The sequence below is a fragment of the Trichomycterus rosablanca genome, chromosome 27, assembly GCF_030014385.1.
Source record: "Trichomycterus rosablanca isolate fTriRos1 chromosome 27, fTriRos1.hap1, whole genome shotgun sequence".
Classification (NCBI taxonomy): Eukaryota; Metazoa; Chordata; class Actinopteri; order Siluriformes; family Trichomycteridae; genus Trichomycterus; species Trichomycterus rosablanca.
The window spans coordinates 13,318,745-13,344,017 of NC_086014.1; the positions used below are offsets into that span (position 1 = coordinate 13,318,745).

Below are 25,273 nucleotides of genomic sequence, written 5' to 3' on the forward strand. Positions count from 1 at the left end.
TAAATAGTTCTGGTTGCTTTGCAGCTTTGCCAGGCTGAGGAAATTCCATCATTTCTTCAAAATCGGCATCATCTGCACCTCTGATGGTTCCAAACCAAAGACGATGAGGTTGGGCGTGTTTATACCTTTAGCCGAGGGCGTGGCTGAGACTGCTTGTGCAAATATTACCCATCAGCACCAGAAAGAGAACGCCAGTGTTGTGCAGGGAGCTGTTGTTGTACTTGCTGTACTGTTGTTGGCGTTTAGGATTAGTTTAATTCCAGTGGGCAGGCTGGGGTGAATCGGAACTGCGACTGGATCCTTCTGATGAATGCTTTTCTTGTCATGTCTGACTGTGTCACATTGATCTTGAGCTCTGCTATCTGCTATCTGCTTTGTGTCCTGGCTGCCAGGACTGTTCACCATAGCGACAGTATATTAAACACACACACACACGTGTTGATGGGGCTGTGTTGAGGCAAGGGCTCTGTACCGGTCAGTCAGCTTCTTCCACATCAAACTCCGCAAATCACTTTATGTAGCTCACACACCCACAACTGCTGAGTTCTGGGGTTTGAATCCTAGCGGTGCTATCAGCCGGTCGGGCATCTTCACAGGCATGGTCTGTTGTGTCTGAGGAGCCTTGATGTACAGCGTGCTTCTTGTACCCGCCGGACTTCTGGCCATTTCTGTGTCACCTCGCTTTTAAGTCAGTCTCTAGCTCCTGTTGGAGACCACGCAGCACAGCACGGTCACTCCGGTCCAGCTTAAGCTGTTAGAATGTAAAGCCACACTCGCAGCGTCTCCTCTGGCCTGAAGGCGCGTCATGCTGTGGACTCTCACATCTCGTGTGATGTTCTCCTGCGGGTCTGTAGAGGGTCGTGTACCTGATCGGGGGAGTGATACACCGCTGGAGGAACACAAATACGCTCTAGCAAGATGAGATGAGATACTGGTGAGATAGAGACGGGTCCTGAAGCACCTCGGCTCGGCTCCCCCACAGTCATGAGCTGGTCTCGTAGGATAGCGGTAAATACCAAACCACAGTGTCCAGTCCAGTGGTGCCTTCAGAACCGGGTTCAGAACTGGGTTCCAAGGTCTCCGGATGGCTGGTCGCTGCTAAGAGCTAAGGTAGTTTTCAGTTGCTCTCTTTTGAAGTACTTTAATTGCCTACCTCAGTTCTTTTTGTTAAACACCAGGTACTTTGATTTCTTTTTGAGGTACTTTGATTGCATCAGTTCTTTTTATTAATCATGTGGTCTTTACTTGAACTCTCCTGCCTGTGCTGATGATTTTTCACACCCAGGTTAAAAAGCTTACATTATTTAGTATAATAATAATAACCCTGTGCGGTTTTGCCGCTGACTGGCCGCGCTTTGTGTATTTGCACTTGAATTGGAACATTTATGCACCGCGGTGAAGCTAGAATGTTCCTAGTTTTACATTATAAATAAATCCAGGTCCTGCACGAGGGCCGTGATAAGCATCCGTTTATTCCGCTTCATTCCGAGTGAGCTGGAAGGCCGCCGCTCGCCGCCGCTCGGCTCCAGTCTGTATGGAGCGCGTGAATGAATGAATTATTAAGCTGCTGATGTGAAGGAACCTTCCTCTCGCCTTCGCTCCCCTGTGCACCTCCAGCCAATCAGAGCAAGCGCTTCCGTCCTATTTGGGTCATGCAGACTTATTACCAGCCCGGTGGAGACATTGTGTTTGGGTTTTTACGTGCTGATGGAATTGAGACGCAGCCTAAAAAAGACCAATTTGCAGAGATCTTCGCCGACGCGGGGGCGGTTCGGGGTTGGATGCTGGGGGTCGGTCTGTGTGAGAGAAAATTTTCAATCATGTTTGATTTAAATGGGATTTATTGTGGTGGGAATGGGATTTAGGGACTTAATACCAGTGGGTTATAAACATAAACATCATCAATGGTCATACAAAGCTCCTATATTATGATTATTAAATACGATATATGGACAAAAGTATTCGGACACCACTTCATATCTTTATTTCTGAAATTGTGTGTTTTCATGGCGGTTGCCTGCATGTGAAATAAACTGGTTATATAAAAGCAATAATGCACTTCTAACTAATGTGCAGCAACAGTTTAGGGAAGGTCCTTTCCTGCACAAAGCAAACTGTACAGACCTCAGCGCCACTGTACAGCTTTGGAATGACCCCGGAACATCAACATCAGCGCCCGCCCGTACAAATGCCGTCATCTTATATCTGAATGGGCACAAATTCCCATACACAGACGTACTTCAGATCTAATGATCGTCTGTTTTTCTAGCTGAAAGGATCACACAGATGTCTCTCTATTTTTTTCCTATTTTGATTATGCATTTTCTCCCAATTAAGTGTAGTCAATTTATCTTCCGCTGCTGGTCGAGGTGGGTATACTGCTGCTCACGCCTCCTACAACCCGTGCGCAGCCCTTTGCCTCTCTATCTGCTAATTAGGGTCCTTACACAGCGTCCAGACCCCACCCACATAGTCTGGTCATCCCACCCTAGGAGAGACGTGTCTGCTGCAGGTACTGCCAATTATGCCCGCTAGATGGCGCCCGTTTGACTGGTGGAGTTCAGAATCTCGCCGCTGGTGTGCTAGCGGAATATCCCGCTGTGACGTCTCTCTATTTTAACACTGTGAGGCATCCGAAAAGCCCACGTTCAGGCGTCCGGATACTTTCGGCCCTGGGGGCTGCAAAAGTAGCGCCACTAAGTTTTATACACAAATAATGCAGGGAAATACAATTTTTACTCTTTCTAGTTTGCTGATTAAGCTCTAGCTGCAGGTCATGAACTCACGTTAATTTTTTATTTCTGTCGGTCGGTTAAACTCCTAATAACGAAGATTCGCACTTCGTTCCGGCAGCGGCGATTAGCCCGGCAATCGAGCGCTGAAGCTAATGTGCAGGAACACGCAGGACCCGGTCCGGAGTACGATTATGATCTGATTATGATCTGCACCGACATCACATCGGCGATTTCATTATTAAAATTGTTTTATCATTTACATTTTCTGCATTTTATCCGAAGTGATGTACAGTATACAGTTTTTAAACACTCGAGGGTTAAGGGCCTTGCTCAAGGGCCCTAGTGGCAAACCTGGCAGTGGTGGGGTTTAAACCAGCAACCTTATTATTACTAGTTCAGTACCTTAACTGCTAGGCTACAACTGCCTTATCAGACCGCATTAGGACATCATCTGTCTTCGTGCAGTGTCCAAAAGTATGTGGACACCCCTTCCTCTTTGGGATTAGTTGGACTTAATCTAGTTGGATTTAATCCAGACAAATTCTCACAGACATACCCGTGGATTCGGAATGAAACATCCATCAAGCTTATATTGGGTGTCCACATACTTTTGACCATGTAGTGTAGCTTCATGAGTAAGCCAGAGGGCGCAGTGGGGTAGTGTTGGTGCATCACAGTTTCAGGGTTCCAGGTTTGATCCATCCCTTCTGTGCTTAAATTTCCTTCATTCTTCTAAAGACTTAGCTGGTAGGTGTATTGGCCGCTCTGTGTTGCAGATCTGTAGATCTCTCTCTCTCTCTCTCTCTCTCTCTCTGTCTCTCACTGTGTGTGTCGGTGCTCGCAGTAGCTGTAACACATCATTAGACGAGTTCCGACGCTGATTTCTTCAGACTGGACGTGAGTGAAACTCACTGATGTCGTTTAGTTTTCTCACTTCGCTCGAGGGCAGCGCGGCTTCCTCCATTCCGTCACCGACCCATTTTCCCCCCGACGCTTAGCTGTGCTGACTTTACATGCCTTTGCTGCAGGGGAGAGCGGTGTTCGCGGTCCGTCGCTCCGTCATCCTGAGAGCAGAAAGAAAAAAAAAGTGGTTTGTGAAAATGTGAAGTTTTGCTTTTCTTTATAAACTTTACTGTCAGACCAGGATGATGATAAAATGTTTATTTGTGCATCACACTGACCAAACTAAAATGTGTTCAGACGATTCAGCTCTGATTTAGTCATATCCAATTACCCGATTCGTATTATTGCCTCTGCTGCTGACCACCACTCCTGACTGAGTGAGGAGAGGAGTGAGACTCCCTCAGACACGTGTGCAATACCAACCGCTTCTTTTCACCTGCCTGAGGTGGGTTCACATGGAGATCTGTATAGCGCACGGAGAGTCACGCACCGATCCCCATTATCCCCCGTCTCTATGCAGGCGCCATCCATCAATCCCTATGTGCCTCCGTCCTTCAGACAAGCCAATTATCGTCCATGTAGGTGACCAGCCAGCTGTTAGTAGAGCTGAGATTTGAACTCATGAGCTTGAGATGTCAGTAATGGAAGGCTTAGGGTGTTTTACCACAGTGCCACCCGAGCACCCCAGAACCAGAGCTTTCTTAAGATTTCTAAATAGGTGAATAATAGACATCATTATCTAAATAATAAAGAATTAATATTGATAATAATTATACTAATAATAGTAATAATAGTAATAATAATAATAATAATAATAATAATAATATCAACAATAATAATATAATAGTTAATAATAATAATAATAATAATAATAATATCATCAATAATAATATAATAGTTAATAATAATAATAATAATAATAATAATAATAATAATAGTAATAATAATAATAATATCAACAATAATAATATAATAGTTAATAATAATAATAATAATACAGTTGTAAGCTTCTTGACGTTATACTTTGGGCTGCACGTTGAAACCCCCGTCGGTTGTACCGTACAGCTTATAGAAACGCCTGTTCTAAATTCAGACCTTCTCGAGAGATGCAGGAGGTCCTGCGGGTCTCTACTCTGATCAGGGACTCCATGATGGATGCACTGGCCTGCTTAGCACATCCAGTACTGAGGGTGTAGGCAGTAATGAGCCAGAGAAGCCTCCTACCCCCCCCCCAACCACCTCACAAGGACTCCACCAGTGGATCAGGGAAGTCCTTCAAATCCAATTTAGTGTTTGATAAAAATCACTAAACACTAGCAGCAGGTTCTTGTTCTCACTGTATTGTGGTGTGTGTAGGTGTGCATAGGTGTGTATAGGTGTGTGTAGGTGTGTAGGCATGTCGATAAACACTGTGTGTATGAGGGAGCCCTCGGCGGGAGGTCTGGCAGTCTCCCAGCTGTGGAGATGGTGCATTAACAGGACCGTGCTCGGCCCTCAGGATCCGTCATTAGAGCCGATCTGAGAGAGCTCAGCCGGAGCCAGAGCTGCACTATACAAACCCTAATTCCAGTAAAGTTGGGACAGGGTCTAAAACAGAAAGCAGGGCCAAAATATTCTGGTGTTTTAACAAGGCTGGAGACTAACAGGTCGAAAACGAAGTTTATTTCACATTTTTCACCATTTCAGAGACACTGGAGCAGTTAAGCAGACCACAGGAAGCTCGTCTCACCTCCCGTGTAATGAACGTAACGGTCAGGAATTGAAATCCGGTTCTCGTGCGCACAAAGGAGACGCCGCGAGTCGAACCGATGTTGATTTAAAGCACTTTCGTAGAAAAAAAACCTTCAAATAAGAGCGAGCGGCTTTCTGTCCGCCGCCCGTACTCCATTCATCTATCCGTCTGCTCCTGTTTATTGGTTTTACACACGGTTCACTGGACAGATCCGTGTTTTAGCCCTGCGCTACGTTTATATAAGGTCCATTTTTGGGCTTGATGGATTTCTCAGGCGTATAAGAGCAAATAAAAGAAAAAAGTCGAGCAGGTCCGGTTCAGTTATCATATAAAAGCTCTACTGATTGCTAGCTCCGGTTCTAAAACTGCAGTTTCCTTTATTCCCCTTTATTTCCCCTATATAGGCATTTTAGAAAACCCTAAAACACTCCTGGCAGCATCTCGTAGTGTTGAAATATTAAATATTAAAAAATAACCCAGAATTTTACACACACCTTCATGAGCTTTGTGGTTGGTTCTAAAACTCGGTTTTTCCGTCACTACCGGCGTTTTTAATTCAGTAAGCAGCTGCCCAGCCTGGCAGAAGTTGTTTTTTTTTGGCAGTGTTTGTGCTCCTGAGATAAAGTCTGTGCCACTTGGAAGGCAGCGTGAAAAATTCTGTCTCCTCGTATTTTGGATGCGTTTTAAAGAGACTTCGTGAGGAGAGAGAGAAACGACATTAATGCAGAAACGCCTCCAGCTGAGCGATTTCGCGTTCCAAAACGCGTCAGGATGGCGAATGTGATCCAAAACGAGTCGGGTTTTATACAGAGATGCTGTCCAGGAGCAGCAACAGCTCGGCTGATGAATGGAGCCGGGTTTTACACAGAGTTTTATACAGATGTGTGTGAGCTACGCTCAGAGCATGAGTGTGTTTATCTCCGGTCTGTCATGGCCTAGTCGCTGAATGAAAAGGATCAAACTTTGAAACTGACTAGCGGGCAGGTTTAGAGTCCTTTATAAGTACCTGTTAGTTCAAACCTCAGTGCTATCGACCGTCCAGGCGGAACATGGACCAGCTGGGTGGATGCTTCCACACAAGTGTAATATGATGTGACTCAATGCTTCAAAAAACAATTAGGTTTAATTTCTCAACCCCAGATGTGCTAGAGCCTCCAAAGTCAGATGATTATCATCATGAATGCTCAAACGCTACGTGGCCGAATGTATGTAGACATCACTTCTAATTACTGAGCTTATTCAGGTGCGTAAATGAATCATACAGCCATGCAGTCCTGAATTTGGCGTGGTCGGTCAGCCACACACAAGCCTAAGATCACCATGCCAAATGCCCAGCCTCAGCTGGAGTGGGCGGGAACTATTCTAGCAGGGCTCCCTCATCGCCGCTGCAGTTACGACCCATGCTGGTTGGTTGATCGCGGATGGCAGTGCGTGACTCCTCGATATACTGATCGGGCCCCTGGAAGCCAGAAAAACTAGATTATATTCATGTGTGTGAGTGTTTGGAGCATTCGTAGCGGGACGCGGGCCAGCTGTTCGGATTTATTCAGCGTGCTAAATCGGAGCTGCTGTGCCTTTCCGTTACTAATGCAAAGCTTCTGGGTGCCGAGATCAAAGGGACGGCTGGCGGGGCGGGACGTCTGAGACGCGTCTGAAGGTTGTTTATAGCAACTATGTCAGAGAGCTGGGTGGTCCAGAGATGCATCAGAGCGACGGATCCACTAAATCACTGGTTTAAGCCCCACCACTGCCAGGTTGTCACTGTTGGGCCCCTGAGTAAGGCCCTCGATCCTCAATTGCCTAGACAGTGTACTGTCACAGTACTGTAAACGCATGACTTGAAGCTTCAAAGATCAATTAAGTCTCACTTCTGAACCCGAATGAAATTTCTGCCCTGAAGAGCTGCTGTCTAGGAGCAACAACAGCTCGGCTGATAAGTGGTACGCCTCAAAAGCTTAGAAAAACTGGACGAATCACCCGTCATCTCGGTTGCACCCCGTTCCAACCTGCCTCTAACGGCAAAGTCTGCACAGGAATGTCTGGAGCCGCTTGCCAAACCTAAGATCACCATGTGCAACGCCAAGTTCCCCAGATAGGTGGAGTTTTCTGTGAGCCTGGACTGGAACAGCGAGTCCTCCCGCTTTGATTAAAGGGCTGTCGGGGTCTGACGGGGTCTGGCGGGGTGTACCAGGGCAGGAACTCGTTACACGGCTTCCGCCGGCCTCGGTTTCACTCGTTTTGGTGCTTCGCTTGCACCGCCGTTTTAATCATGTGCTTGAGAAAGCAAAAAGTGGAGCAGCTTCCCTCCTGTGGATTAATTAGCTCTTAAGTAGGGAGAGCGGGACGGTCTGGGTGGGAGTGTGTGTGTGTGTGTGTGTGTGTGTGTGTGTGTGAGATAGAAAATCTGTATGATTAAAGGGGAAGTCTGTAACGTTCCTCCACATCTGGGTACCACTGCACACAAAACTCTACACGGCTTACGGTCGTGTTCTAATACACAGTCATACGATAATATGATAGAAATATTACAGCCATGCTTTATTTATTTATGGTTTATCATAGACCACTATTCTTCCCCAATTTTCCTCCCAATCTGACCTCCACTCCTGGCCGAGGAGAGCCGTGATTAACACACAACCCCTCCGACACGTGTGCAGTAGCCGACCACTTCTTTTTACCAGCACAAGACGAGTTCATATGGAGATCCGTATCGCGCACGGAGAGTCACGCACTGATCCCCATGATCCCCTGTCTCTGTGCAGCACCATCGATCAGCCAGCAGAGGTCATCATTGCACCAGTTATGAGGATTCGCTCACTCTGGCATCAAACCCAACTGATGAGCCAATAATTGCTTGAGTAGACGCCTAGTCTGTGGAGAACATGCAAACATGCTCCACCTGGGAATCGAACCCAGGACCTTCTTGCTGTGAGGCGACCGTATACCAAATTTTATTGATATGCCCATAAAGGGAACCTCTGACCCATTATTTTGGATCTGCACCCATTAGCACAGGGGTGTCCAAACCTTTCTTGATGGGCGCCAGATTGAGTAAAAATATGCAAATACGATCCATACAATCTGCTTAATAGTTTAGCCACGTTTAATTTGATTTCTAAAATACGGGGTGTAGTTTGGACGTCCCTGCTTTAGCACATCTTGCTGGACAGTGTTTCTCCAGAACATTCTGTTTAGGGTGTTCTCTAATCCACCAAGAGAACAGTGCATACCTGAATGCTAGACACAGAACCTTCAAACTCTTTATTACTTCTTACATTTGTTAAAATATTTTATTGTGGTCTCAGTTAGACAGCGACATGAATGTTGACCTGCCGTCCTGTCTTTTCTCCTTTAGTGTCTGTAAAGCGCTGACCGGTCAGTTGTCACAGGCTTGAGCTTGACTCTCAACTGGTGGTCCGGCGCATTAGGCCGCATGCTGTGCCAGTCCAGCGCCCGTTTGTCTTTTTTAATTGTCTGCACATCGCAGGGGTTCGGTCGCATCGGGGCTCACAGGACGTGGAGATCCGTGCTGATCAGACCCACTGACATCTTTATTCGGCCCCTGTGAGTGAACGTCCTCCACCGCGCTTCAAAAGCACCTCTAACGAGTTTATTTAAGCGATTTGTGTACAGGAGACGTGTGTTTTTTGCACCGGGGCCTGTAGGACCTGTTATTATGGATATTATGTTTGTTTGTACCAGATTCCTCCGTCCTTCTTTGCCTCCGTCGTTCCCTCCTTGCTCGTCCTCCGGAGACTCGTCCTGATTTTTCCTCTTCATTCATCATCTCTCTTTCAGATAGGCGGAGTGAACCGCTTTAATTAGCTGATTAATAAGGAATGTGGACGCTGGATCTGCGCTGCCGCTGCTGAGAGGATGAATCAGAGCAAGTGTGTCAAAGTCTCAGAGACGAGAGTCGTTTTCATGTTTTTAGGAATCCAAAATCTGGACACAACAGAGGGTCACTGTAACACCTATAGACTATGTCTCTGTTCTATTATTTAGTATCTAGTTATGGTATAAATAAACGACCAATCGCTGACCAGTCCTGAGTACTGTTGCTTTGGATAGTTCCCATTTCAGATTGTAGCCCTCTCTACCCAGTGTTCCTGTAATTTATCTCCTTCTGTATGTCCTCTGTCTTCAACGACTCTTTATTTTGTTCTCCTGGGGGAGGACAATGTCACTGAGACCCCAGCCACCCCCCCATCCCACTATAGCACAGAGGTATTAACATGCTAACCTGCTAACCTCACTGTAGCACTGCGCCAATCTGTAGTGTTCACACACACGAGCAGCCGTGTACACACACGCTCCGAAAGCACTTACAGGGAGGTCAGGGTGAAGCAAAAGCTCTGGAGGAAGCCACGGCGAGGTGAGGTGAGGCGTGGCGAGGGAGGAAGGGACGGCGAGGCGAGGGAGGAAGGGACGGAAAGCTTGTAACGACGCCGTTCGTGTTCGCTGCCTCGCGGGAATAAACTCAGAGGAACCGAAGAGCATCTCCTCATTTCCTTATCGGCGGACGCGATGCGCCGGTGCTTTCCCGTTCGTGACGCCGCATGAACACCCGTAATTGAAGCCCGAGCGGCGTCTCTTTTTTCCGTTTCACCCCCTCGTTCCACTTCTAGGCCGAGTGCTCCGGCGGTGAGGAGCAGATCTGATTGAAAAATGAGCGAGCGGGGCGTGGGGAGTCGGGTTTGTTGCTATTACATTTAAACACAATTAGAGCAATTTAGGTTTAGGTTTAAGTGCCTTTCTCAGGGGCCCAACAGTGGCAACTTGGCTTGAACCAGCAAACTTCTAATTACTAGTCCAGTACCTCAACCACTAAGCTCACACTGCCCAGCATCAAGTGTAAAGAGCTGTTGTGTTCCAAATACCATCCTTTACCTGTACATTTATTAATTGTCTGTTTTACCACCTGGTCAGGGTTGTGGTGGGGTTCTGATTCTGATTAGCCCACCAACACAGACAGCTCCATCTTCCAAACTGGGTGTCCAAAGACTCAGTCGGCTGTGTCTGAGGAAGAGAGGGTCGGGTGAGGTTTTTCCTCACGTCTGGTCGAGGCTTTATATGAGAAGCGCTGGCTGGACGATCGACTATGTTGACCGGTCATGTGTCCACATACTTTCGGCTCTGCGGCGGATCTTTTGCCGGTTTTTTTTCTGCTGTGAGCACGTTTCCATGATGAATGTACCGACTGAATAAAAAGTGAAATAAGAAATCAGATTATTTTCAGCGTAAGCCGCCGCCGCTCTGATCCGATCGGCCTAAATCTCATCCGAAAAGAAACAGTCAGTTAATCGATAGCTCATCGGGCGGAGGCGCGGCGAGCGGACGAGTCGATCGGCCGTGCCCGAGGGCGGGTGAGGGCGGACGAGGTGTCACCGTGGTAAATCTGGGGACGCTAACAGAGAGCGGGTCGATAGTTCTCCGGCCGCTGTAAGTGACTGTCTCTAATCTAATTCCACGTGCCATCGATCACGTCATGTGAGGCGCTGGATTTATTAGGTGCTGCGTAGAAATGATGCCAGGGTTGTTAAGCGGGGTTGTGGGGGTCCGCATACATGTAGCAGACAGGGTTAGGGGGATTTGAACTGACAATCTTCCGACTGATACCACAAAGCTCCACCCTGTCCCAAAAGTGCGAGCTCAGGAACATGACTGTGGGAATTTTCTTACATTTAGCAGACGCTTTTATCCAAAGCAACTTACAGTCTAAGCAATTGAGGGTTGAGGGCCTTGCTCAAGGGCCCAACAGTGGCAACCTGGCAGTGGTAAGACCTTCTGCTTACTAGTTTAGTACCTTAACCACTAAGCTACAACTTCCAGGTTGGACGGCGATCTTGTAGAACAGGGTTGGGGTCAGTTAGCCAGTTAGGTGTGTCCACAGCGGATCGTTCATCTCCCTGTCCAGTCACCCTGACCACACCATGCCCTTCTCACTGTATCCCTCCGCAGCGTCCTCCTAATCCTTCCTGTCCTAACCCGACCTCGCTGGACAGCAGAAAATGTCCAGCGCGGAAGATAAGACTTTGCATCTGTTCATGCACTCACCGGTATGTTTCATCCGTCGTTACCTCACAGAGCTCTCAGCGAGGCTTCAGAGGAACGAGAGCGAGAACAAAAAGCACCACGGCGGGTCGAGAGCCAGATCTGGTTAATAAAAATATGGATAAAACGAGCTAGCCGCTGCTGAAACATCGATCCAGGCCGAGCCGCCGTGGCGTCAGGCGATTCTTAAGTGAGACGTCGATGGGCTTAACGATAGCGCCGTAATGACCAGCTGACAGCTCATCATACTCAGACCCTGGCAGTCTTACGTCTTTTCAGTCATTGTGTCTGGAGCGTGCTAACGGCCTGCCTGGGGACGCCTAGCTAGCCGCGTTACCGCTCTAACAGCTCAGACCGGACTGATGTTGGTATTGCGGTGATTCTGAACGCAGTCCAGCTCCTGGTTTTGTTGATTTGAGGTTGGAATGATGTGAAATTATAATTAAAAATACTTTTTGGTGGACAATCTGTAATAGGATGATGTTCGAATCTCAGCTCTGCTACCGGTCGGCTGGGCGCCCCTAGCAGCCACAATCGGTAGTGCAGACACTGCAGCAGACAAAACTGGCAGCTAGTCTAGTATAAAGGGGACCTCGCTCTTTGACGTTGTATAAGGACCTTGGTTAGTAGCCAGAGGCGCCTGTACAGAAGTGGAGGAACGTGGAGATCAGCGCATGACTCTACATACGTGAGACTGGCCTCACGTAGGGGGATAAGAAAGGGTTGGGGGGACCACACACGTGTCAGAGGGAGCCGCAGACACGATCAGGGTCTCTTGCAGTGGAAGACTGATTGGCTACGCTAAAATTGGGGGAGAGAGAGAGAAATAGAGCAACCACTGGCTTCATTAACATCTGGATTAACACTCCAGTAGATCACATCTCTAATTAGGGGGCTGTAGCACCTTGTGAGGTGCAGATCAAGCACAGTCACGGGCGAATCGTCGCACTTACAGAAGGCAGCTAACTTAATTTGATTGGCTAGTGTTGCATGTTGATCTATAAGGGAGACGAGATGCCAGCAGTGCCATCGCTCACTTGTACTCCCGGTCACTGACGGCCGTGGCCTCGTCTCTTCTTGCTCCTGTTTTGCAAGAAATTCTCTGATTTTCTACAGGACCAGATTTTCAGTTATTCCATCACTGCTTTTATGCTCCCACCTCGTTAGAAATACAGCCAGACCTAATTGCCTCCTAAAATTTTAATTGCTTCTGTTAGTTCCGAGCCAGAATCCTGGTCATTTTCAGTCCAGACCATCCGGCAGCGATGAGAGCCGAGCACTGGGGGACGTATTTGGCTCCCGTTGGCATAAGTTCAGGGGCGATAAACACGTATTCAGTGCTGCCGGCGGGGGCAGCTGGAAAATTGCCTCTCGGACCGGATGGCTCACTAGCTCGCCGCGTCCTTTTGTAACGCGTGAACCCCGCTCGGATCAGAAGGCATTAGGAATGGCTCTGGGAATCACCAGTTCGTTGATTCTCCGAGCCTCTGAGGATGAGGAGCAGGCTCGACTGAGTATTAAACGATCGCCGCGGGAGATGAGATTTCGGGATTTACCGAAAATAATTAGCGTTATCCGCTACAATCTGTGATAAAATGGCTTTTTTGGATGCATTAACCAAATATATTCCATGTAACAGAAATATTATGATGGTTATTATGATGATCTCACATCTTGCCTGTGGTGCCTTTTACTTCCTTACTTTGCATTTCAGTGAGTCGGTGGAAGGAAAGGAAATGGGAATTTTTGAGGGGTGGTGGAGGGGGGTGGCTAGCATCGCAGGGAGCCACTGTCTGCCCTGAGGCGAGTTCCATTATGTCTATTCATTTGCAATAAGCAGATGGCATTTCGGATTGAGTCTCCGACAGGCGGCTGTATTAAGACATCATGGCTTAAGGTGCGAGCGCAGCCACATCACCATGAACTCAACGAAGAGAAGTCCATTTTGGTAACGACACCCACAGTAACGACGCCTACAGATCATTTCTCTAGTTAAATTTTTTCTTTATAAAGTGATGGTAGAGGTACGGTGGGGTTTGTTCGCGGTCCTGTTTCCATTTATTCAATCTGTGCAGCATGTACGATTTATTTCGGGATTAGGTGATCAATCACGCCATTGGCAGCCCCAGATGGCGCGTCACTGAGCCTCCGAATGGCTTTTCTCAAAGTCTGGGGGGAAAGAAATCAATTTCTCGATGAGGTTTTGTTGCTAATATTATGACAAACGTTCATAAAGAGTCAACGTTTTAATTGGATGTTAGGCGGAGACCGACCTGCTTAAATCAACACGCAACAAAAGTCGTCTTTTTACAAACCTCGGTTCCAAAAAAAGTTGGAGCTGTATTCAAACAGAATTTGAATATACTTTTATACATTTTTAAATGAACTTTTATTTAAATTAAATGATGTTCATATACAGTATATTCTATGGCTGAAAGTATTTGGACATGTGATCATAAGCATTATACAAAAACAAATGATATTAAAATAAAGCGACCTCTGTGTGATCCGAGAAGGCTTTTTACAAGACTACGTCTATGTCTAAGGACGTTTATGTATGGGAATTTGTGCCCATACAGACGTGGAGGAACTCGGAGATCAGCGTGTGACTCTCCATACTTGAGACACGCACGGATCCACCGAAATGTGTGCGAATGAACAGGGGTCGGTGGACCCTCCTCGGACACGATCAGTGTCCCCAGCAGTGGAAGACCAATATTTGTCGGACACACGCTCCCTCCACCGACCCCCTCTTATTCATCCTTATTTTGGTGGATTCCCAAGCGAGGCCGGTCTTGCGCATGGAGAGTAACACACTGATCTCCGAGTTCCTCCACTTCACCGAGGTGTCTGGCATTCCATTCTATTTTTTTAATCAGTTCTGTGATGTGAAACATGGACTCCACAAGGAATCAGAACGCCACAAATGTAAACGTAATGTAAACATCATCTGACTTGCTGCCATATAAGCTTCCACATTGCTGTAAATCTTTCCAAAACTTCCAAAAAAGAAGCACTTTTTCTCCATCTTCCATCTAGGGAAAAAAACGACCCAGATCTGCACAGATCAGAAAATCAGAAATACCCCCCTCATGGGCAACATTGGCACGACACACCAACGATAAGGGCCAACATTAAAAATGCAGCGCGCAGAAACGCGAGTCTGTTCCGGTAAAAATAGCCCTTACAGTCCTGCGGAGGACCCACGGCTATCCCCGCTGCAACACGCCGTGTGTGTGTGGGAGGATGAAGATCTCCTGACGCCCCCGTCCTTCAGGCAGAATCTATAAAAAGGCGTAATTGAAAGGTTTTGACTGCCAAAACGCAGGCGGGGTAAAAAGCACCGAGGATGAGGTTTAACACGGTGGGTTTTTGGTGCTGCCGGCGGTCCGAGAGCTTTGTGATCTTCATCACGACGGTGGGTTCTCATCACCGAGACAAAGTGCTCAGCAGATCCTTTCGTTTGGATACCATCTCTAGACCTGTCTGAGAGATGATGATTAATAATGACGGACAGATGAATGGACAGACGAGTGGGTGTTCCATCAACAGTGAAGGTTTTTACTGTCTTATTTCTGCAATTTCTCCTTTTTTCTCCCAACTTTTTGTGTCCAGTTAGTCTTCTGCTGCAGGGGACCACAGCGGTGTCCGAGCAGGGTATATTTACCTTACACACGCTCTCTACGACGCGTGTACAGTCCACGACCCCTCCTTATTCGCCCACATTTCGTTGGATTCGCCCATGAGGCAGGTCGGACGCTGATCTCCAAAGTGTCAAAGCCCACTTTTTAGTTCTGTCTTTTCCCACCCAGCAGACTAGTGGTCAATTTTTAATTAATAATTATAAATATATATTATAATCACGAGTCAACTCCTCACTTCAAAGGCATGTCTTTATTTGTTTATAGCTTAGCTTGTAGGGAGAAGCATTCGGTTTCTCGGCTGCATGTCAGCTGGTTGGTGGATCGAGTAGCTGGTGGGCTGACTGTGGTCGCAGGATCCATCTAGCACTTTCTAGGTTCTCAGTCCCTTTTTTGCCACGTTCTGCTGTTGGGTCCTGCCTCCCTATGCTGGTGATTCTCAGTAGTACCAGCTCCCTAGATCCCCCCTCCCCATCCATCACAGGCATCTTGAATTGATCACACTATTAGCCTGCCTGCTATTAGCTAGCGTCACATGATCGATACAGTGGGTTTGATTGTCTCTTCAGGGCTGGTCAGCTCTTGTCTCCTAGCCACAGATAGATGGCGTATAAAATGGTCAGTGTTTTAATTCCAGCCTCCGGATGATTAGATAGTTTGTTTTGCTTCAGCACTTGAGAGCCCGTATCACTGTCCAGTATGAGCTGGTGCGACAGATACATCGATGCTGGTCTTCCAGTGGCTTCCTGGCGAACACGTGCTTCATTATTCTTTTGGATTTCACTCGTACGCTCGAGCGTTTGACCGAAATCCAAATCAGCAACAGCTTTTCAACAGAGCTGGTGTGTTTTCTGCTTTTTCCCATCCAGCGTTTCCACGTCGTGCCAGGAGGGACGTTTTATGTTTCTGTTTGATTTCGTGCACAGCTGCTGAAAGCACGAATTTCTGGAAGCTTCCACTGCGAAACAGAAGCTCGTGCCGCTCGCTGCCCAGTGCAATGCCGGCCAATGTGTCTGAACAAAATAAATAAATTAAGTAATGAATTGCATGCTGCTGATGGTTGATTTGTGAAACATAGACTCCACAAGGAATCAGAACGTCCCTCCTGAGAATTAGGATCCTTGCTTGGGGGTCCAACAGTGGCAACTTGGCAGTGGAGGGGCTTAAACCGACAACCTTAACTTCTGAGCTACCAATCCTATCTCAAACGCTGTTAAAACAGAGTGACGTCTTTGTGATCTGTTCAGCTAGAACAACAGCCGCTCTTTTGTGAAGGCTTCTCATTAGAATTTGAACTATGTCTGTGGGAATTTGTGCCCATTCGGTCAGAGAGCGTTTGTATGGCTGGTCAGGAAACCCTACGTTGATGTTGAGGTTCATTCCAGAGCTGGTCAGTAAAGCTGAGGTCAGGATTCAGAAAGTATTTGGACACCACAAAGAAACGGTATCAAAATAGCAGCCGCTCTTCTGAGAAGGCTTTTCACAAGACTTTGAAGTATGTCTGTGACAGCATCTGTATGGCTGGACACTGATGTCGGTGTTCCAGTTCGTCCCAAAGGTGTTGAGCGGGGCTTTCTGCACAGGGGGACAGACATGCTGGAACAGGAAAGGACCTTCCCTAAACTGTTGCTGCAAAGTTGGAAGCATATAAAATAAAAAATAATTAATAAAAGAAAAAGGTGTCGGAATACTTTTGTCCACACAGTGTATGTTTTGAAGTCGGTCCTGAGGAGATAAAATATTCATCAGTCCCGGGGACGCCGGGTCTCCGACGTGGAATAAGGTCCAGCGCCGTACCCCGCCCTTCAGGCCGCAACCACACAAAGGGATGAAAGAGGCGCCGGAGCGTCCCGCCCCTCGGCCTTATGGGTAACCCCGCAGAGAAGGTGAGGGTTTGATATGCAGCGCGATGCAAAAATTTATGAAGCTAATAAAAGGATGCAAAGCTGTGGCATTTGAAGAGGGTTCGGTTCGCGCCCGCGTCCCTCCAGGCTCCGAGCGGGTCCCTCTTGTAGGGATTTCCCTGATTGATCCGGTCTTGTTTGTGTTCATGCTACCTGACATTTACCGCGCTTTTTTATTTTACGCATGACGGAAAGTACCATTTCTGTTCAGGATGAAAGAGCCGAGAGAGGATCTTTATTACCGCCGACGCTCTTCTGCGTGTTTTTGATGCCTGACTGTTTTTTTTTCTTCTGTCTTTTGGTTTTAGGTTTGGTGAAGTTGGGGGTTCATTGTGTCACGTGTCAGAAAGTCGCCATAAAGATCGTGAACAGGGAGAAGCTCAGCGAGTCGGTGTTGATGAAGGTAAGGACATACGACGATCCTATAAAGTGGTGTCCCAATACTTTTGTCCATATAGCATACATTTGAACCACACACACACACACACACACACACACACACCGGCTGTACTCGTTTCTACACGCCCGTACCGGTAGCGCAGACCTCACACCTCCATGTGTTGGGACTAATTGAGGTGTTTTACAGAAGCGTGCCCGGAGTCTGATGGGAAATGAACGGCCGGTAATCTGATTAAGGATAATTGGTTTTTATGGGATGCAGTCGGCGCACCTCCGAACAGCCAGATGCGACTGATTTCAGTTTAATCGATGGAAAAGTGGATGCAATTTGGCGCTGCCCCCGAGCGCTGCTCTTTCATACGCTTCACGCTTACCTGTACCGTATAAACAGCGGGACTGTTAGTGCAGGAAAAAAAGGAAGGGTTGGGACGGGAAGGGCATCTGACGTAAAACCTGCATCGAATCAAACGTGTGGATCAGACTGCGCTGAGACTATCAGAGACTATCGTTGGAACTGACGAGGACGGGCAAGATTTGAAACGATGCAAGGTAGGAGAATTTGGAGACCAGTTTAGGGAAGCCAGATTGAGATGGTTTGGGTGCTGAGGATGGAGCCACCAGGTAGGAAGAAGAGAGGAATCCAGAGAGGAGGTCTTCTGATCTGCCAGCTCACTTACAAACTGGGAATTTTGGGAGGTAGAAGGAATCCAGTATTCGGGGTATCTGGAGAACAGCCTAATACTCTCAGAGTTCCCCTCCCCTCCCTAACAGTCTCATAATCACTCTTTATTCTCTACACTTCAGGGTGTGACCTGCGCTTGTGAACTGGATTAATCCTGTTTATGGGTTTGTTTGAATGTTTCTGAACATCATCGTCTAAATATGAGTGTCCCCCCCGCTGTAACAGCCCCCCAGTGATGCTCCTCAGGAAAGGTCTGCAGAATCAGCGAAACAAGCGATTCACTCTCAATTACTGGCTCTGTCTGTTTCTGCTGACGCTCCTCTTTCCATGCTAACAAAAGGGTGAGGTCAGAAGAGAAGCAAAACCTCAAACTTCTGACCCACTCATCACTATTTCCTTCCCGTCTCTGACCCTCATCGTATCGGCCTCATTAAGCTCCTAATGGCTCGTTAACTCCTGGAGGATTGGAGGCCCGATCATGACTTAGTGTTGATTCAGTCGTTGGCTGTAATTGGATGTGAGATTTGATCAAGTCATCTGATCTGATTGGAGTCCCCAGGCTGTTCTGCTCTAGCATCTTCTGGAACATTCTGCAGGAGCTGGAACTACAGCGCTCTGTGCCGATTTCCTCTATTACTCAAGGTCTTGTGGGATCCACGTGTGAGATCTTTAAATGAGATGTTTTTTTCAAACCTAATATGAATCTGTCAGATCTGCATCATGCCAGCAAATACCATGAGACCAAGATGCACCCAAGGACCACACCAACCACAATCCAAACATGACCTACACCAATGGTTATGACCAAACTAGCAAGATACATCCCTAGAATGTAGTCCAAGACAAAAGTTGTAGGCCATGAGTCATCCCAACCAAGACCCATACCAACTAAGACCAAGACATAATCAAGACCCATACCAACTAAGACCAAGACATAATCAAGACCCATACCAACTAAGACCAAGACAAGACCCATACCAACTAAGACCAGGACAAGACTCATACCAACTAAGACCAAGACATAATCAAGACCCATACCAACTAAGACTAAGACAAGACCCATACCAACTAAGACCAAGACATAGCTGTATATCTTTCTCTAGGCATCATCTCTGTAGTGTGTGTGTGTGTGTGTGTGTGTGTGTGTGTCTGTACACGTGTGTGTGTGTGATGTTAAGTGTCAGGTCGTTTCGTACACAGATCAGTACTTTGGCATCATCTCCGTAGTGTTTGCGTGCATGTGTGTGTATTGTGAGTGCGTGCGTGTGTATATGTGTGTGTGATGTTGAGTGTGTGTGTGTGTGTGTGTGATGTTGAGTGTCAGGTCGTTTCGTAGGCAGATCAGTACTTTGGCATTTAAGAACACGGGGCTCCCGGAGAGCAGCTCTGGCCTGTCGGGCCCCTCCTGAGTTAATGAAGTCGTCTCTGGCATTTTCATACACGCCGAAAAAAAACTGACTGACTGTGAGGCGGCACTAATGAGGGTCACGTCAGAATTCAACCTGAGCTCATTCTCCCCCAGAGGAACGAGAACGGACCTCACGCCGAGTCCACACCGAATCCACACCGAGTCCACGGTCGCTTTACAGGGAGATAATGACGAATTTACATACAAATATTTCCAAAAGGCGACTGGAAAAGGGGGGCAAATACTTTTTAACACCACTGTAACATAATTATATCCCAGAACCAGCAGGACATCACACAGATCATCCAAAATATTAAGACCAGCCCCGGCTCCGCCCCAGCCAACGTATTAAAACTGCCCTTTTGGGAAGGACCGAATTGTTCACCCCTTTATCGTTCAAGACCTGAGAGTTTTGGGGCCCCTGTTTGATAAGGACCTGAGAGTTTTGGGGGGCTGTTTTGATAAGGGCTGATTCGTTCAACCCTGATCTGAGAGTTTCAGCTTCCTCTTCCGTCGTGAAAGCCTCTCGCGCTCCGGTCAGCAGCTGTCCACGTCAGAAGCGGTCAGCCCGGGTCATGAGCGCGCGGCCCGCCGTGACCCCGCGGGTGAAGGAGGAAGATGACGGACACGAAGGGCGATCGAATCAGCAGTCGGCAGGTGATTCGGGACACAGCCGGTCCCGGGGGCATGGCTAACATTTCTGAAACGGAGCCGCTCGTCTCCCGGGAGACAGATGGGAGAAACGGGGAGGGGGGGCGGCGGTACGCGGCGGGTACCTGCGGGGAGCTGATAACCGGGGATTTGAACGGGTGCCACGCTGCAGTGCGGGAAATCGTGGTGAGACGGAGGAGGACGCGTGATGGATGACGCCGCCCGCTACGATTGCACGCGCTTGATTAACACAGAGGAGTTGGCATATAGCGGCTAGGGAGTATGTCTGTGGGAATTTGTGCCCAAATGTGCTGCCTTCGGACGTCCCATTTCAAAAACAGATGCTATTAAAAGCAAGTGATCTCTGTGTGATCAGCTTTGTTTTAGCTAGAGCAACAGCCGCTCTTCGGAGAGAAATTCTCACAAGACTTGGAAGTACGTCTGTGGGAATTTGTGCCTATTTAGTCAAAAGAGTGCGAGCGGAAAAAAGGACGACAAATTGCTCTCAGTTTCTTCATGAAGGTTTTGCTGAGCAAGCACGGGTCTGGGAATTCCATCCAGGCGCTAAAATTGGTTTTGGGATCGTGATGCTTTTGTAATTTCCCAAGCTGCACCGCGAGAGTCGCTGAGTGCTAAAGCTTTTAGTTAACGGCCGCGCCGTCAGGGAGGGATCGGGCACGCGGCGGCGCCAGAACAACTCCGGGAGCACTAACTATACAAAGCATGAGCACAAGTACGTAGACAAGCGACAGTGCTGAGATCTCGAGTACCTGGTGCCCGAAATACAGGAACGCCCAACCTGCCTGTGCAGAGCCTGAAGCGAATAATTTCTTTCACGTATTTGATTAAGGGAGGGGCGTGGCCGCGCACCACTACTCGTTTCTTTTGTTCAGATGTCGCGTGTAGAGAGGGAAGCTTTCACTGAGCCGAGAGAAACGGCGTGGCAGGGCGGGGCGGGGGGGAGAATGATGGCGGTGTCATCGTCGAGTAGAGATAACGCGATTAGCTTCGGCTGTGATTCATCAGCCGCTCGCTCGCCGTTCTCCCCGCCGCGGCGCGCCACGAGGCGCTTCTTCTTTCATTACCTCCTCACGCCCATCTCGCTTCCACTTCCATCACTGATGTCTTCATCTGCTTCACTCTCACAGATCTCACATCACCGTCGTCTAAAACAATAACTCCAAACACAGCACAGAAACCACACGTTCACCTCTGACCTGCAGTCACCGAGCAACATCGACGTGTTCACAACAACCAGATAAAATATAGAGTGGATTCGGAAAGTATTCGGACCCTACGCCTCATGGTCAAGTGTTTGGACACCAAACAAACGGTACTAAACTAGAGCAACACCTGTGTGATCTTTTCCACTGGAACAAGAGCAACAGCCACTTTTCTGAGAAGGCTTCTCACAACACTTTGAAGTATGTCTGTGGGAATTTGTCCTTGTTGTACGACTGGGCACCGATCAAGAAAGCTGTTCAGTGAGGCTGAGATCACTGGAGTTTCTTTATAGTCCAGGATGGACCTTCCCTAAACTGTTGCTGCAATGTTGAAAGCATATACCTTCCTGGGAATTTGTGTACGTTATTTATATGTTGGTCAAGAAAGCCTCAGTCGACGTTCCGGTTCATTCCAGAGCTGTTGGGTGGAGCTGAGGTCAGTCAGGGCTCTGTGCAGGACGCTGGAGTTTCTTTATAGAGCTGGAACAGGAAAGGACCTTCCCTAAACTGTTGTGGCAAAGTTGAAAGCACATAGTTTGTTTTATATGGTTGATTTATTACACCCGTTAGCAACTGTCGTGCCTGAAAACACATGAATTCAATAGACTGGGTGTCCCAATACTTTTGTCCATATAGTATATGAGCTCATGTACTTGTGTTAAAATAATCCTGTCCAATTAGGGTGATTTTAGGGTGAATTTAAAAGCCTTCTTTTGCTTCACAATTATTAAAATGTCGTATAAGCCACAATAAATGAGTTACATTTTCTATTAAGGCTGTTTGTGTTCCGGCTAATTGAATTAATTTTCGGTTTCGGCCCCCTAATCAATCCAGCCCGATCGGGGAATTGTTATTTCAATAAATTACCGCCATCGATTACGGCGCGCGGCCCCCGAATCCCTCCGTAAACGAAACATGATGGGAGTCTCCGTTAAGGGTCGAGGTCGTTAATTACGACGTCCCGAGTGTAAATCAAAGCATCTGTTGCTGTAGCAACCGACCACGTCTCTAACAACTGCATTACTCCTCATCGCTGGACTGTTACAGTGTGAGTGTAGAGCGACGACCGCTAGTGTAACAAGTACATTTAAATTCCTTAAATACGTTCACACCCACGTACTGAAGGATTCCAGCCAAAAGTATGTGGACACGTGATCAAATGCCTGTTAAACAGCTAGTTTTCAAACCGCTGTTCTTGTTGCTTGTCTATAACAGCCTCCACTCCTCTGAGAGGTATTGTCTTAGGATTTTGGAGTGTGCGTTCGAACCTGTGTCTCTTTAATCTAAAAAGCTTTTGACAGGCTGAGCAAAACATTTTTACATTTACCCGTGGTGATCACTGCCTTTCAAAAGTCACCAGAGTCAGATAATTAAACCCAAGTTTTTATAGTGCTTGCTGCTTCGTGCATGGGGTTACAGGCTGGAACAGGAATGGGCCCTTCCTAAAGTGTTGGCATGAAGTAGCTTGTAGTTTATTTAAAATTATTATATATATTTTTTTCTTTAAGATATTTGTTATATAGTTTCCTTTATGTGGTTGTTTTTTTAGGTTATACATTTCTCCTGGGTGTCTTTGACCTTGATACCGCACGTAGAATACGTGTTTTCTTGTTAAAGCTTATTGTCTAGGTGAGCGCAGACGCTAAGATCCGACTCGGACGGTTTTATCAGTAGCGCGGACCCCGAGGGGTCAGGAACCTACAGATAAAGTCGCCGTGTTACCGTTTTATTTGTTCCCCGAGGTCGACCTCGACCCTCCGAGCCTGCCGGTCATGGTCGTTATACCCAAACGGAGATGAGTCCAGTCCAGAAAAGGTCCATTAGTGCAGATTTATAACTGTAGTTCACGTCCACCGAAGCCTGACCGTGACGGCCGGGTCGATTTACGCGGACAGCTGGGGATAACGATCGCGATAGCGCGCGGGTCTCGACGCGACGTTCGGGTGAAACATTTCCTGTTTCTAACCACCGGCGTGGTGCTTCGACCTACTGGACACAAAGATGAGAAAATAAGAAGAGCGAATTTAGCCAAATAGCTTAAGACAAAGCGGTCAGATGGTCGTAATTTCAAATCTCAGAACTATAAGATATTCCTGGGCATCTACAGATCCAGTCAATCCAGTTAATATAGGACAGGACGATATGGGATGGAACAGGACTATACAGGACGGGACAACGTAAGACAGGACAATACAGGATAGGACAGGACCATAGGATGGGACAGGACATGACAATACGGGACAGGACAGGACAGGATAGGATAACTGGAACATACACCATATAGTCAAAACTATGTGGACACCTAAATATCATGTTGGACATCCTATCGGCTATAACAGACCCCACTCTAAGGCTTTCCACAGGAACTGTGTCTATGAGAATTTGTGCTTTTTAGACAAACAAAGATTTAAGGTCAGGTCTTAATGTTGGACAACACAGCCTGGATCTGTTCCGGTGTTCCAATTCATCCCAAAGCTGTTTAACTGAGCCGTGTTGGAACTGGGAAGGATGACGTGAAATGTGTCTGTGTAGAGAGATCAGCAGGTTTTCAGACATGTTGTCCTTACAGAAGATGTTTGATCTTTAAATGATTGATTTTCATTACGTTCCTAGTTAAAATAAAAATCAATTATCACGTCAGGTTACTCACTTAATGAAATCTAATGAATATTCTTCTGTAAACTGGCGTGAATAAATCAGAACAGATGACACGCTCCACCGTCTGTGTTGACATTGAGCCGTCAGATCGGAGCGACCCCGGCTCACTCCAGCTCTGTAAAGCTGTGATGTTTGCCGAGGCTACACGCGCCCCGTGATTCCTCTTCGCGGTGCAGCGGTTTGTAAACGTTCCCCGGGGGACGTGGGTGTAGAAACACGAGCAGCCAGTCATGTGGTACCGCAGAGAGGGGTGAACGTTTCTTTTTCTAAACTCCTCCAGTCCGTCACCCGATTCGTCTTCCTGATTCAATTTCTTATATTGCAGACATGCTAATCGTGCCGCCTGAAATGGGTTTCCCAGGGCACAAAAGAATTAAAGCCTTCAGTTGTACATTTTCAGCCCGTGATTCGTTCATTTGCTCTTGGTAACCTCTGAGTTTTTTTATACCGGCAACATCCTCTTATTGCCTCGTCTACAGGAAATACCACAACGTGGAATAAATGTGAGGATAGTCAAGGGTAAAAACAATTTATTTAGTTTTTTGATAGGATAGGATGGGACAGGAGACGATAGGATAGGGCAAGATAGAACAGGATAGAACAAAATTGGACAGGATAGGATAGGACGGGACACGACATGACAGGATAGGATAGGACAGGAAAGGTCAATATAGGACAGGATAGGATCGGATAGGGCAAGATGGGATAGCATAGGGCGGGTTATTACAGGACAGGACAATGTAGGTCAGGATAGGATAGGACAGAACAAGACAAGACAGAGGAGGACAATATAGGATAGGGCAAGTAATTAGGTATTTGATAGGATTTGACAGGATAGGGACGAACAGCACGGCGTCCGAGGAGACGCTCGCCCCCTCCTCACACGCTGATCTCCACGTTCCTCCACTTCCGTACAGGCACCTCGAGCTACTAACCAGGGTCCTTACACAGCGTAGAAGATGACAGGACAGGACATGATAGAATAGAATAGGATAAAGCAAGATAGGACAGAACAGTCCAGGGCAGGATAGGATAGGACGGGACAAGATTTGACAGAACATGACATGACAGGAAAGGAGAGGATATGACAAGACAAAATAGGATAGGATGAGATAGGGCAGGAAAGGATAGGATAGGATAAGATAGGGCAGGACAGGGCAGGATATGACAGGACATGATATGATATGATTGGATAGAGCAAGATTGGACAGGACAGGGCAAGATAGGACAGGACGGGATAGGATAGGATAGGATAGGATAGGACATGATAGGACAAGATTGGA

The 25,273-nt window shown here is 47.3% G+C and overlaps 1 protein-coding gene across 3 annotated transcripts in view; it reads left to right on the plus strand.

The window, feature by feature from the left end:
• Nucleotides 1-25,273, plus strand: part of brsk2b (BR serine/threonine kinase 2b) — a 92,435-nt gene that overhangs the window by 33,927 nt on the left and 33,235 nt on the right. For all 3 annotated transcript variants that reach the window (XM_062989419.1, XM_062989418.1, XM_062989420.1), the window contains exon 2: nt 17,278-17,372. In XM_062989419.1, coding sequence (XP_062845489.1) covers nt 17,278-17,372 — 95 coding nt within the window. The remainder of the gene's footprint in view (nt 1-17,277; nt 17,373-25,273) is intronic.